Source organism: the organism of the source record quoted next, unplaced genomic scaffold (assembly GCF_019419815.1).
Source record: "Pyrus x bretschneideri cultivar Hongxiangsu unplaced genomic scaffold, Pyrus_bretschneideri_v1 Contig1, whole genome shotgun sequence".
NCBI lineage: Eukaryota > Viridiplantae > Streptophyta > Magnoliopsida > Rosales > Rosaceae > Pyrus > Pyrus x bretschneideri.
This window is the reverse complement of record NW_025999390.1, coordinates 14,446,849-14,460,610: the sequence shown is the minus strand read 5'-3', so window position 1 is coordinate 14,460,610 and position 13,762 is coordinate 14,446,849. Positions and strand designations below refer to the sequence as shown.

The following is a 13,762-nucleotide window of genomic DNA, read 5'->3' as shown; positions in this document are numbered from 1 at the left end:
TGACTAACCAAATCAACTCCGATTTGGTCCCAAAAGGTCTATTTTGAAAGCTTGAGACGTCTCCCACAAATCCTCAGAATGAATCTTCCTCAAAATATGCCATCTTGACCTTCAAAATACCCAAAACGTCTAGAAACGTTAATTTGGGAAAGCTGCGCGCTGTGCCTTTATTTGATTGCCACGGTCAAACGACTTTATAGAACAATTTGAAATTTTGATACAATCATCTTGAAAGGCACACGAACATCCTCCAATTGGAATCACTCCAAAATTCATCCGTTTGATTACTTTTTTGCCCCAGAGGAAGTCGAATGTCCTATATTAAAAATACATAACAAAGTATCAAAGTTCTACCAAAATAACCAATAAATTAATACTAAGATTAAGATAAAATATATGGTATAATATGAACTCATCATTACTCTCTTTGTCACAGTACACATTCTTGATTATTTCTGATGTTTGGATTAGATAAATCAAAGAAAAATCAATAAATAATTTAGAATGTGCAGAAGCAAAAAGTATACATTGATTTTGCATGAACCATTATATAGGAAGAGATGATATCCAATAATAATAAAAGTAAAAATAAAGTGCTTGAATTTATAAACAAGTAAAACACACGAGAAGAAGAACATTAACAACATTATTTTCCCAGTGTGACACATGTAACAAGTTAACAAAACTTCTGCAAACTATTATTATATTGAAGCTTCAATTTCGTCCGGAGCCACTGCGGCTCCATTCGGGGCATCATCTCCATGCAGCTGAGCAGAAACGTCATCTATGGCGGAATTTAGCTGCGCAATCTTCTCCGCCAGTATTTTGCGGGTTTTCTGTTGTCACGAAATACATAACAGAAAACACACAAGTTCAAATATGATAATGAACATCCCAAATAACATGATCCAAAAGTTATACGGGATTGACCAATCAAAGTTTCCACTTAATGCATATTAAACTCCCACTTTTTGCTTAACGATCCAATTCCCATTCTACAAATGTAGAAACTATCATAAAACGGACCTCCTTTCTCATTGATATTAACTGCAGGAAAAAAAAATCTCACCTCAAGAGCTTTCTCTTCATCATAAATAAATTTTGGTAGCTTCCTCATCAAGTCTTTTCTATCGGCTCCAGCTAGTGCCTTGCTTATCTGGGAATAGGATATGATATGTCAATCAAATACATGCTTTCGCGTCACTGTAAAGAAGTTGGCTCCTTTTGATCAGCTATATATCGCATACAAACCACATCCATATCTCATCTCCCAAAACCAATTCATACACTGTATATCATTTAACAAGCATAACTTTATGTATCTTCTAGAAGGTAGTTCTTTGGACGGGGGAGACGGGGTAGAACCCACGCCTTAAAGGCGTTTATAATCAGACAGCAGTACTGCAGTAACATTCTAAAGACCATGTGACATACAATGAATAAATATTCAAAACGAATCATAAATTCACAAATAAAGGCTCGTACAAGTGAGGGCATGCAAGTACATTGGCACGCAGAGATTGAGCAGCAATAGCAATAGGAATCACAACATCAGATCGAGGCACCAAAGATATCCACCATTCAATAAGCACACAGGATACAGACCCAATGCAACGATAACAGGTCAAACTGTGATAGATACATAAGGTGAGTACTTCAACCATACCTGAGGTGCATATACACAACCTAATGCTCCAACAACTATCCCTCCCAATACAAAACCACCAACGAAGATACTTGCAGAACTTGGTTTATCCGCTCTGTAGTAGCAAAAACAAAAGGAAGAGAAGAGAAGTATTACACAAGAACTGGCCGGCTAAAAGACATTTAAGACTTTAGAGATAAAAATAATAATGAAACGCTGAAAATTTTAGACAGCACAAAAGTATGCATACCCTGCTCGGACAACAAATGACCTTCTATGAGAAGTAAGCTTTGCTTTGTCCTGAAATGCAGCATTTAAATTACTGGGACTTACGTTCAAAAGACAATGGTAGGTTGGCTTTGGAGAACCTAGCATCAAACATTTGGCAATGATCAACAACAAAATTAAATGTGAAATTCAAATCCAAAAGTTTTGCACCGTGAAATTGGGACATGGTAGGCAGAATCTCAAGCCGAAGAAAAGAAGTTGAAGCGGCCAAGGAACAAGGAAAATCACATAGAACAGAAAGATGAATTGAGAAGCTGAGGGCCCGTTCGACAGCCATTACATTTTTAGTTTTCATTTTCTGTGGTAGAGATACAAGAAAAGTGTAGGGGAGAAATGACAAAGGAGAAGGATGAAGGTGGTGGGAGGGAGGAAGCTGAAATGAAGGAGATAATATGAAAACGAGAACTTGAATCCTTTCACATTGTCTTCCACCATCACCTTCTCCATTCCTCCTTTCTCCCATATAAATATAGTTTTCCTTTATCTATCTATAGCGCAAAACGATGAAAACTAGAAACGAAATGGTTAGAAAACCGGCCTCAAGAAACACCGGCTGGGACAATTAAATTTCCCAGTGCACTTTGAATTCAAAGTTAACAACTTTCAAGCGTAAAATGCCTAAGAAATCGTCTGATCATACCCTTTAAATGAATTTTCAACTGCTTTAAGTAAAATATCAATTTCGTAGACAATTAGATTATGGATTGCACCAATAACAGATGCTATATAATATAATCATAGAAACCCACAAAAATCAGACAATTATAAAATGGGCATCTCTTACATTCAATTTATTTATCCCTTCAGAAATGGAGCCTCGGCTTGCATTAAAGAGCCCGGAGACTAATATGTTTGTTAAATAAAATAATATTCATAAGAAACTAAATTGAAAAAAATTAAAGAAAAAGGACGAAGAATTGTTACCCGTTAAGAAGCGGGTTTTGTGATTCTGAACTGAAACGAACGAACTCGGGAGAGCACTCATGATTTTCAACTTCCACAATTCACAGAAACAGAAAGAATCAGAGAGAGAGAAAGAAAAGAAAACAAAGTCTGGGTGTCGATGTAATCGACTTATCGCCTTGTTTCAAACCTTCAACGACCAGAAAATAACAACATTTCAAAACCTTTTTAATTATAAAAAAAAAAAAAAAAAAAAAAACAAGATAACGAGCGTCTGATAATTCGGGCTTTAATTTTGGGTTGGTGTGGCTGAACGGCCCAAGTCCACTCTTGGGCTGACCCAAAAGAAAATCTCAATGACCGAAGCATCAAATCGTACATGTCATTTTTTGGTAAATTGGGATTGGACAGGCTTAGGAACTAGGGTTATATGGCGATGGATAGCATTGGATTGGAGAGGTTGGATTACATGAATAAATATACTAGTTTGAGTTTGATTTCCAAAGTAACTGAATCAAATTGCATGTTTTTCCTTGAAAAAAGAAATTGAAAAGTAAAATAACACACATAAGGTTTCAAATCCAAGACCTAAAATAGTAAAATGGTTGTAACTAGGGTTTCGGATTTGAGGTTTTTGCAGCCTCAAGCCCAAGTTCAAGTACTGAGGTCTTAAGTCCAAGTTTCAGATCCATGTCACGGTTGCTAGTGTTCCTTGGTCACAGTCATGAGGTTCAAGGGGTCGAGCACTAGAGTTTCAATTGGGGTCCTACATGACGAGGTTTATGGGGCACGTTCACAATGAGTCTAAAATAATAAAAGAAACTCGTTACAAATCAACTTGAATCAACAACAATCGAATACTTGTCCCTGTCGTGGCTCCATGGATTTCAAGTCGCTTTGTAGGGTAGCCCACGAAAATACTTCTTTTATTCATACCAACTAATCAACTGCTGTCAATGTGAATGCTACCAGTGATCACACTAGAAAACAATTGAAGGTGATCGTGTTAACACAATATATATACGAACTAATTTGATGTGTATATAAACATGTAGGGCATTGACCGTATTTTACACGGCATCCTCCCTCCATTCACATATGACCCACATTTTCGAAACAAGAAACAATCTTCAGCACTTGGTTCCATACCGTGGAACAATGTGAATGCATCCCTATCACTTGCTCGGACAAACTGTCCTCCCATTCTTGCACTGCTTCCTGTTGATGCCTACTGTGCCTATTTTTGCTTTTTGACTTTTTCGACTCGTCTTTCAGCTCAAACTAGCCAAGACTCCTATTCCGGGTAGTATAGTTTATAGTCCTTTACTTTTTACAAACTCCGTTCATTCGCTAGCTTGGATCCATTCTCGTTCGGTTGTTGATTAGATATAGTTTTGGTTGGATTATTCACTAGAATAGCATCAAGTTATGCTTATTTTTTTTTTCTTTTTATTTTGGATAAATCATCAAGTTGTGCTAGTTATTTATTTATTTTTTGGTAAATCATCAAGCTGTGTTTTATTGGCAGATTGACATGATGTCACATTAATTTTTCCAAAAAAGAAAACTTTAATTTTTTTTTTTTTTATATATAGAATATTGGATTTGGAATGACTAGTGACTAGTGAGCTGACTAATCCTTGATCAAGTCAATAATTACCTTAATTTTCCATGTAATTCTTGAATTAGCATCGGGGCCACACGACATTATTTTGTTTTGTCATCAATTTGCAAATTTTAATCAGTATATATATAAACTATACGGTTGACTAAAAAGCAATTAAGAAGGAAGTCTTTTTTGTGGCAGGATAATCAACTTCGTGTTGTGATATAATATTAATATAACAATTAAAATTGAAGTTAGGCATAATTTGGTCGTGTTAAATTGGGATCCTCTCAACTTTATGTCCAGTATTTATATGGTCCACGTAATTAACTGATCCCAGTCATGCCTAATTCTAAGTTGATGATCCCAATTATGCCCAACTCCAATACCGATTCACTTGTAAGAGAGGTATTAGATTCGTTTATTCTCAAAAGCAAATTTGAACCACATTATTACTACTACATTCCCTCAACTTCTTAATATAAATAATATTGTTTGTTCCAAAAAAAATAAAATATGCTAACTCCAAATACTGGACCAAATTATGCTTAACTCCACTATTGATTTTCAAAATTGGAGTTAACGTAATTTATTTGGTCCAATTAATTTTCGGCAAGAAAAGTTTATCAATTAATTAAGCGTGTGATTAATTTAGCAATGTACACTCGTCATATCATTTATACATATAAAAGAAGAAAGCAAAAAAGGTGAAACATTCATAATTCCAAAATTACCTCTCCCATTAAATTCTCAAATAAAATAAGAAATTCATAAAAAAAAACCCACTAACTAACTTTTTCTTTAATATATATTATTTTGTTTTCTGTTTTTGATTTTTCAAATAAAAAATAAAAAAGAACCACTTGCGACACGCGTAGGCTAGCATTATTCTATTAATGTGAATTGTTGCTGTATCATTTTTTTACACGACTCTTATATACCCTAGAGCTACAATCCATGCACGTTGCTTCATTTCCGAAAGTAAGCAATGGCCATTATTAACGCACATGCGTTTCGGTCGTTTACAACGTCTACAAATGGAAACGACAAGGACGTAGTTAAGAGCTATGTGCTACAAGCCTAAAGTACAGCAATGATTTATATGATACAAGTACACTGTTATAATGATGTTTCGTTCTAATAAAATAAAAAAATTTGTTAGTTTTTATCTATGTGATATTGTATTATCGACACAAAATATAATTGTAGCGGAATATCATGACTTACTAGTTGCTCTTCTATTCTAAGTACAGGAAAAAAAATACTCTAAAAGTTGGTTGTATGGGCATGGGTTCTTCTTGTTTGGTCAGTTTCTTACAACCTTTCCTTTTCCCGTCGACGAATTAATTCACAGATTGACAGATTAGAAAATGGTTACAAAATTATTTAGAGAATTAGGAAATGGACGGTGCAATTAGATACGAATCAATTCAATTTAAACCCTAGAAGAGTAAGATTCTCTTTCACATCTATCTTTGCTTGTTTTCGGGCAAATCCGTTACGAAAACAATCTTCACCTTAGCAAAGCAAGCCAACATAACACGTCCTTACAACACTCCCATGTTTCTAAGAATGGCATATGATGTTGTATTTTTCTAATGTGAGACTCTCTTCACATTCATTTTGACTTGTATCGAGCCAACTTTTCCACCAACAGTCAATTGGTGAGGAAAATTGACATAATGTTGTACAAAATTAATTATGCATGCAAGAATTAGGCTGGTCTAAACCCAAAACTCGATGTAGGAAGTTAAATTTTAATGATATCCACATTTGCATCGAATGAGCAAGCTGTTGTGAATATGAAAGACAAATGTTTAGCAAGGGCGTCTCTGAGATTTTGAGGGCCCTGTTCGAAATTTATAAAGGGGCCCTTCTATAGGATAGTTTTAAAAAAGGTAGAATAATGTATTAACGCTAGAAAATAATCACTTAAATCAAAACAAAGTTTAGCACTCTTTGATTGCAAGTTTAAAAATGTCATTAATAATAAGTATAAAGAGCTACAAACATAATGTTCACTAAATAATCAAGGGAACTTTAACGAAACACTTCCGGTACTGTTCACTTTAACGAAAAACCACATTTTTACTCTAAAAAGTCAATCCTGGTACTATTCACTTACAACACATTTTTGTCATTTTTGTTAAAACTCAAAGTTTTCAAGCCATTTTCATTAGTTTTCCTAATAGTATCAAAAGCAATTCGATCTTAAAAAAAAAAAAAAAAAACTTCAAAAGCTCTAACTTTGAAGTTTCACTTGAATATATAACATTATTATATAATAAAATTGAAAAAAAAAATCATTTTTAAGGTGTTATTATTTGCACTCAAAATATCTCATTATACTCCAAATTTTTATATTTAAATGAAAAAATTATGATTATAATGAGTGCACAATGAAATTTAAAGTGCTAACAAAAATAATTTTTAGAGAAGTGTTAATGGCACTCCAAAAATCTCATTCTACACTCCTCACAAGTGTAATTTTCATTCTAAATATAGAAAATTTGGAGTGTAGAATGTGAATTTTGAAGTGCAAATAACAATTCCCAATTTTTAAATATAGAACATTATTACATAACAAAAGCAATTTTTAAATATAGAACATTATTACATATAAATATTAGATGACAAAAAAATTGGAGGCCTCATCAAATTTGAGGTCCTGTGCGACTGCACCTTTCGCTTCCTCTCAACGCCCCCTCTAATATTTAGGCACATGATCAGTTCTCTCGCTTAATCAATCTAAATTCTAATTTTCGATGAATGAAATTACGAAGTGTAATATGAAACTTACGTACTCTTCAATTGCCAAAATGTCAATAATATCATGAAAATAATAATTGTAGTCACCATTCCAAGCACAATAGATGCCACTATACAATGTCAACAACTCCCATCTCTTCACATGTTCTTTGTGACACCCATCAATGGACTAAAAAAACTTTACATCATGGATTCATGCATGCAACAGCAGCACTTTCTCATATCATATTGAAGGAATGAAAATGTCTTTTTTTTTTTTTTTTTTTTTTAAACTCCCACTTGCTTACGGGAAAAAGAGATTCTCTTTAGATTTCAATACCTAGAATCCATAGACTCTAAAATCCCGACCATTAAAAAGAGAGAAATACATTCAAATTATTTAAATTTTTAGTATTTTATGAGATGGATTAGCGAAATGGGACAATGAAGAAGGTAAAATTAAAATAAAATGGTCCAATTTCAAGATCTTGGACTCTGAATATTGAGATTTAGAATGAATATCAATTCCTTGCCGGACACGACCTCTTTCTCTAAAAAGGAATAGAGAACTGATCATTTATGCCATTAGTTTGGGAAAAGGATCCTTTCCGGATCTTTTTCTTTGGGATTCTATAGATTTTATGATTGAGATTGTTCATCGTATATCATGCGGTTATAAATTATTTTTAAATTAAATATAAATAGTATCTAATAAAAATTAACCACACAATATACAATAAATGATTTCGATCACGAGATCCTTAGAATCCTCAGAAAAATCATCCCGCAAGATCCTCTTCCATTAATTTAATCACCAGTTGTCTTATTTTCTGGTCTGAATAGACTGAATTAGTGTGTAATAAACTTATTTAATGAGTTAAAAAAACAATATAAATCACAATTCATCCACGCGTTCCCATGTCCTTTTTATGTTTTGTTTTTTTTTTTTTGTTTTTTGTTTTTTAATGAGTGTCAAAGGACAAGGCCTGTTTGTTCAGCCAACCGACAACAGTACCAAACTGAAGAAGTAAAAGCCCCCATAAAGTGTCTGACGTAAGCAACTCACCTGAATGAGGTCGATTCAGACAATAAAATTGTCCTCCTGGAAAGAGATCTCTCCTGTTTTCTTTCGTCAAGATCATCCAATATCTTTAAAACTTAATCCAATAGTTAAAATAGTAATCTTTTTTAATTTTAATAGTTTGATAAAATTTAAAGAATTTGGATTACATTTGGTATTCTTGATGGAAGAGATCCGAAGATAACCTCTTTCCCTAAAGAGTGCCACAATGCAAGCAAATCTGCCTTAATCCACTAAAACGCTGCCAACTTTTTTAATTAATCTGCTTAGTGTTTTGTTTAACCGCGTATTTAAGACATTCAGATTATTTAATCTCATCCTTTTCACCAAACCAAAACTGCTGCTTTTTGAAAAAAAAAAAGGAATTAACTTGGAAACTGGGGTTAAGAAACCGTGTCCTGTCCTAATCACCAAATCATCAACTCAGCATTCTCCATTGTTCTTAAAGCCTCAGTCTTCGAATTTCTTTCTCCGCAGACCACTCGAATTTCCATCTCCGCAGATCACGCAGATTACCCAGGAAGGAAATTCAGTAAAGTCAGCATCTTTCCAAAAATTAAGGTGGCCCAGATTGTTCAATTGCAGCACAGCCGCCTCTGTTCTCTCTCTCTCTCTCTCTGAAGCTCAAGAACCGAAAAGATGGCGCCTCTCTCTCTGCTGGGTGTGAGCTTCTGCATTGTTGCTGGGTTGCTGGGTACGGCCATGGGAGCAGAAGAGACCACCTCGCACGCGAGGGAGCTCGACCGTACACCCACCTGGGCTGTTGCTGGTGTCTGTGCTGTTATCATCATCATCTCATTTGCTTTGGAGAAGGTCCTTCACAAAGCTGGAACGGTAAATTTAATTTATCTGCAACTGCAGTTAAACAATCTACCCTTTTTCAATTGTGGTCCGTTTTTTACAGTTTTACTGAGTAACTGGTTTTGTTCACATAGCTGCCATGGTTAATTTGCTGCAAAATTTTAGATCGCAGCTCAAGTTTTCTGTGTACTAGCATTGTTTCACTTTCTGCTACAAGTTTTCTGTTTTTCTTTTTCTCGGAAGATGAAATGAAACATATTAGTTTTCTGGGGTCCGTTTTGTTTATAACATCCTTTTCTTTTGGGTTAAAAAATTATAATTTTATTCTGATCGTTGTGTTAATTAATGATTTATTAAGTTGTTTAGTGGAAAAGAAAGTGTGAAATGCTTGAATTTTAGTGAAAGGGAAAAGGGTTCATGTCAATAATTCTTAAATATGTTTAATCTTACATATTTATCTCCTTCATGGTGCTTATGAATTTACAATTTTACATTTACTTTTCGTATTCTTTCATTTTTGGTATTGTTTCGGTACAAATGCTTACTTGAAACCAGTAAGTAAATGTGTTGTGTTAAGAACAATTTGCTAATTTGACAATATGGCTTAATGTGCTTTTTTATTAGCTTTCTTCTTACTCAAAAAAAAAAAAACTTTCGATTCAGTGGCTTACGGATAGGCACAAGAAAGCGCTGTTTGAAGCTCTTGAGAAGGTTAAAGCTGGTAATAATCCTGTTTGTCCATGAAACTGATTCAATGGTTTCTGATTTGAAACTTTGCAAGAAATATCAAGTTATGGATGGACATTTGACTTTGTGAAATTGTTGCAGAGTTGATGATTCTAGGTTTTATTTCGCTGATCCTGACTTTCGGGCAGAGTTACATTGCCAAAATTTGTATTCCACTAAAGGTTGGAGACACAATGCTGCCATGTAGCGTGGCTGATGAGGAGGAGGACTCAACAGCTAGTCGCCGGAGACTCTTATGGTACGAACGCAGATCTTTAGCTACTGCCTCTGGTTATAAATGCAAGACTGTAAGTTCATCCTCCTCCTCACCACTGAACTTAAGCAGTTTTATTAACAATTGAGAACTGGTCATGATCAGATTCTTGTTAACAGGGATACGAGCCACTTATATCAGTTAATGGATTGCACCAACTGCACATCCTCATATTCTTCTTGGCGGTCTTTCACGTGATATACAGTCTTATCACAATGCTGCTCGGGAGGCTAAAGGTAGGGAAATTGGCTGGATATCGACATATGAAGTCTCTTGTGCCTTTTTGAAACTAAGGAACTTGAATCAGACCATGTTAGTTGTTAATCAATCTACCTTATTTTGCTAAAAGTTTATTAAATTTGCCTTCAGTGATATGTTCCATATTTGCTGAATGCTTCTTTTATACAGATTCGAGGCTGGAAGCATTGGGAGGCAGAGACTTCAACTCATAACTATGAGTTCTCCAACGGTATATAATCCTTTGACGCATTCATCCCCCAGTTGTCAATACAAATATTCGAATCTTATGCCTTGACAGCAAAGATCTATGTTGGAAGCTAAATTTGACTATGTGTTCATGCCAGATCCTTCGAGATTCAGACTTACTCATGAGACATCATTTGTTAGAGCACACACCAGTTTCTGGACTAGGATTCCATTCTTCTTTTATGTTGTAAGTCTCCAACATTTTTTTTCTTTGTTGTTCGTCATGTTGGTAATCTCAAGGTTCTGGATTTGTTCTCATAGTATATGTTAAACCTGAGCTTCTGGAAAATTTATGTTTTGCAGGGATGTTTCTTTCGACAATTTTTTAAGTCAGTTAGTAAGTCTGACTACTTAACAGTGCGCAATGGATTCATCACTGTAAGTTTCATCAATTTCACAAATTTCAGAATTCCATATTGAATGTGTCATTTCATATTATAGAAATGCCATATTTACAGGTTCATTTAGGCGCAGGAAGTAAATTTAACTTCCAAAAATATATCAAGAGATCATTAGAGGATGACTTCAAGGTTGTCGTTGGAGTTAGGTAATAGCAATATTTATTATCTGCTTCTTATTCTTTCACCAGTGTAGATTTCACAAGCCAATCTTGCCTCGTTTAGTTCGTTCTGAATTATTTGTTCATTTCGTTGGCAGTCCTGTATTGTGGGCATCATTTGTGATCTTTTTGCTCCTTAATGTCAATGGTAAGCTACTTCTTTCCAAAAAAAATCCTTTGCGAAATATTATTCCGACTTTAAAGTTCAGTGTCGTTGATTGACTTTCCTGTATAATAATGTTCTTTCAGGATGGCAGTTACTATTTTGGGCATCCTTGATCCCTCTCATGGTAAGAAATTGTATTCCTGTGAAAGATTAATTGCGATTAGTTGAAAAACCTGAAGTTTCTGACCATTTACATAATTTCAGATAATCTTACTTGTTGGAACAAAACTTCAAGCCATCCTGACAAAAATGGCTCTTGAAATTAGCGAAAGGCATGCAGTGGTTCAAGGGATTCCTCTAGTACAAGGCTCCGACAAATACTTTTGGTTTGGTCGGCCTCATTTGATTCTTAATCTTATCCATTTCGCACTGTTTCAGGTATTGGATTGCCTTCTCTTTTGCAGACTCTAGATCCAGGATTTGCTCTTTATCATCTTAAACACTTTCCTACATTAGAAAAGTCAAAAATCACGAACGAAGGTAGATAATGGTGTTATTGTTTGCTGGAAACTTTAGTAAAGAGCATTCGACCTTAAGAGTTGTTGATTTGGTGTTGATTCTATGTTAAATTTTCAAACAAGTCCTGGTTTTTTATTGGTTGAGAGATTGAAAAGTTCGTGTTAAATAAAGATCCCACATGTTTGTGGCTGGTTAATTTCATTCTAAATTGTGGATCAACTAAAACCTCTCAGGGACTTGTTTAAGAATAAGAAAGAGAAATATCATGTAAATACCATGGAATAAGGGTTGACCCTATTCATGGGGATTCCGTTAAATTCCATTCCAAGAAGAGAAAGTTCAAAGGAAGAACACAAAAGTATTCATCCTAAATTGTTGCTACCAGATATCTATGTTATTTTAGGCCAGGAGATGATCCTTGAACCGTACTTTCATGTTAATGGGTAATCAATATCTAATTTTACTGCTGACCGGTCTCTAAATCTTGTATCCGTCCTGCATATCGACCAACTTCTGAATTTGTATCAATTTCTCGAGTGTTGTGTGGATTTCTCTCATATTTTATTTTACTGGTCGTCTAATCAGTTTTCTGGTACATGCAGAACGCATTCCAAATTATTTACTTTTTCTGGATATGGGTAAATGCTCTGTTCTCACTTAATATTTCTATCACTCTTTGAACTTTGAAGTGCATTTCACGTCTAATACTCAAATCTCGAATGAAACTTTGCTGCAGTATTCATTTGGGTTGAATTCTTGCTTCCATGCCAATTTCAAGCTCGCAATCGCTAAAGTAATTCTCGGGTAAGCATTTTCTCCCTTGATTTATTATGTTCTTGCTTGGCTCTAATGGGATTGGTGAGGTCAAATTGATAAGTATTTATATTTCATTAGATTGGTATGTAAAATTATTTGGAAAATATTTTGCAGGGTTGGGGTTCTCTGTTTGTGCAGCTACATTACACTTCCTCTATATGCCCTTGTAACTCAGGTATTATTTTCGTTTATTTTCTCAATCCCGCGTTTCTTCATGTAGTGAAGTTCACTAGAAATTTTATGCGGAGGTGGAGGCATGGTATTGAGCTCTCACCAACCCCCGGTGTCAAGATGTTGTCAAGCACTAGAAATATTAGTGTTATGCATTAGAATTTCCCTCCAATCTCTTTCTTTATATGATTAAACTGGATGCACATTTGTTGTGGTGGACGTTGCAGATGGGCTCACACATGAAAAAATCCATCTTCGATGAACAAACATCCAAGGCCCTCAAAAAGTGGCACATGGCGGTGAAAAAGAAGACGCACGGAAGCAAGTCTCCTGCTCGAACCCTGGGTGGTGGAAGCTCCACCATTTCAACGAAGGACTCCTCATCCTCGGGAGGACCAACACTGCATCGCTTCAAAACTACTGGTCACTCAACTCGCTCAGCAGCCTTTGAGGACCATGAGACATCTGATCTCGAAACTGATCCCCTGTCACCTTCATCAACAAACTTGATTGTAAGAGTGGATCCATTTGAGCAACAGACCGAGATAAATGAACCCCACGATGGGGAACAGACCACTATTCCAAATGATTTCTCGTTCGACAAACCTGCCCCGGATAAAGAACATAACACCAGGGAGAAATATTAGTAGGATTATTTGAAATGCAGCTACACGTAGTTGCATATCTTGTACATTAAAGTTCTTGGTTATACTTTACTAGATATGTTAGCCAACAATTATTCTTCTTTGTACTGGCCTGGTTTTGCTCAATGATTTTGTTATACCGATTTTCAAAACTCATCTCAGCTGTCATACGTATTGATTGTGTAACTTATGAGGGAATTTGTAGTACGAGTAGATTGCAGCATAATGGTGGGAATAGGAGAATGTATAAAAGATTTAATGAGTAAGTTGTAGCAATTGTCCCTCAACTTTAATCAAATTGGAGCAATGGTCCCTTAACTAAAAATCCATTAACATTGGTCCCTCTACTCATCAAAATGTGTAGTGATGGTCATTTTCGTCAACTTCTT

General features: G+C 35.1%; 2 protein-coding genes across 3 annotated transcripts; one reads left to right on the top strand and one right to left on the bottom strand.

The window, feature by feature from the left end:
• Positions 1 to 511: 511 nt before the first annotated feature.
• LOC103938903 lies at positions 512 to 3,055 on the bottom strand. Of its 2 annotated transcripts, XM_048588006.1 has the most exons (6): positions 2,858 to 3,055; positions 2,718 to 2,776; positions 1,896 to 1,945; positions 1,667 to 1,760; positions 1,070 to 1,156; positions 512 to 836 (listed from the first exon to the last, which is right to left on the bottom strand). In XM_048588006.1, the coding sequence occupies exons 1-6, from the start codon at positions 2,916 to 2,918 to the stop codon at positions 702 to 704; spliced, it is 486 nt and encodes a 161-aa protein (XP_048443963.1). In that variant the 5' UTR covers positions 2,919 to 3,055; the 3' UTR covers positions 512 to 701. The 2 variants fall into 2 exon arrangements, with proteins under 2 accessions (XP_048443963.1, XP_009347229.1); XM_009348954.3 differs by lacking the exon at positions 2,718 to 2,776 and having other exon boundaries at positions 1,896 to 2,013; positions 2,858 to 3,052.
• Positions 3,056 to 8,589: 5,534 nt separating this feature from the next.
• LOC103950182 (MLO-like protein 8) lies at positions 8,590 to 13,529 on the top strand. The gene is made up of 15 exons (XM_009361347.3): positions 8,590 to 9,105; positions 9,736 to 9,793; positions 9,901 to 10,106; positions 10,192 to 10,308; positions 10,481 to 10,541; positions 10,657 to 10,745; positions 10,862 to 10,936; positions 11,017 to 11,105; positions 11,216 to 11,265; positions 11,367 to 11,407; positions 11,488 to 11,661; positions 12,345 to 12,380; positions 12,479 to 12,546; positions 12,673 to 12,733; positions 12,957 to 13,529. The coding sequence occupies exons 1-15, from the start codon at positions 8,911 to 8,913 to the stop codon at positions 13,374 to 13,376; spliced, it is 1,740 nt and encodes a 579-aa protein (XP_009359622.2). The 5' UTR covers positions 8,590 to 8,910; the 3' UTR covers positions 13,377 to 13,529.
• Positions 13,530 to 13,762: the final 233 nt, after the last annotated feature.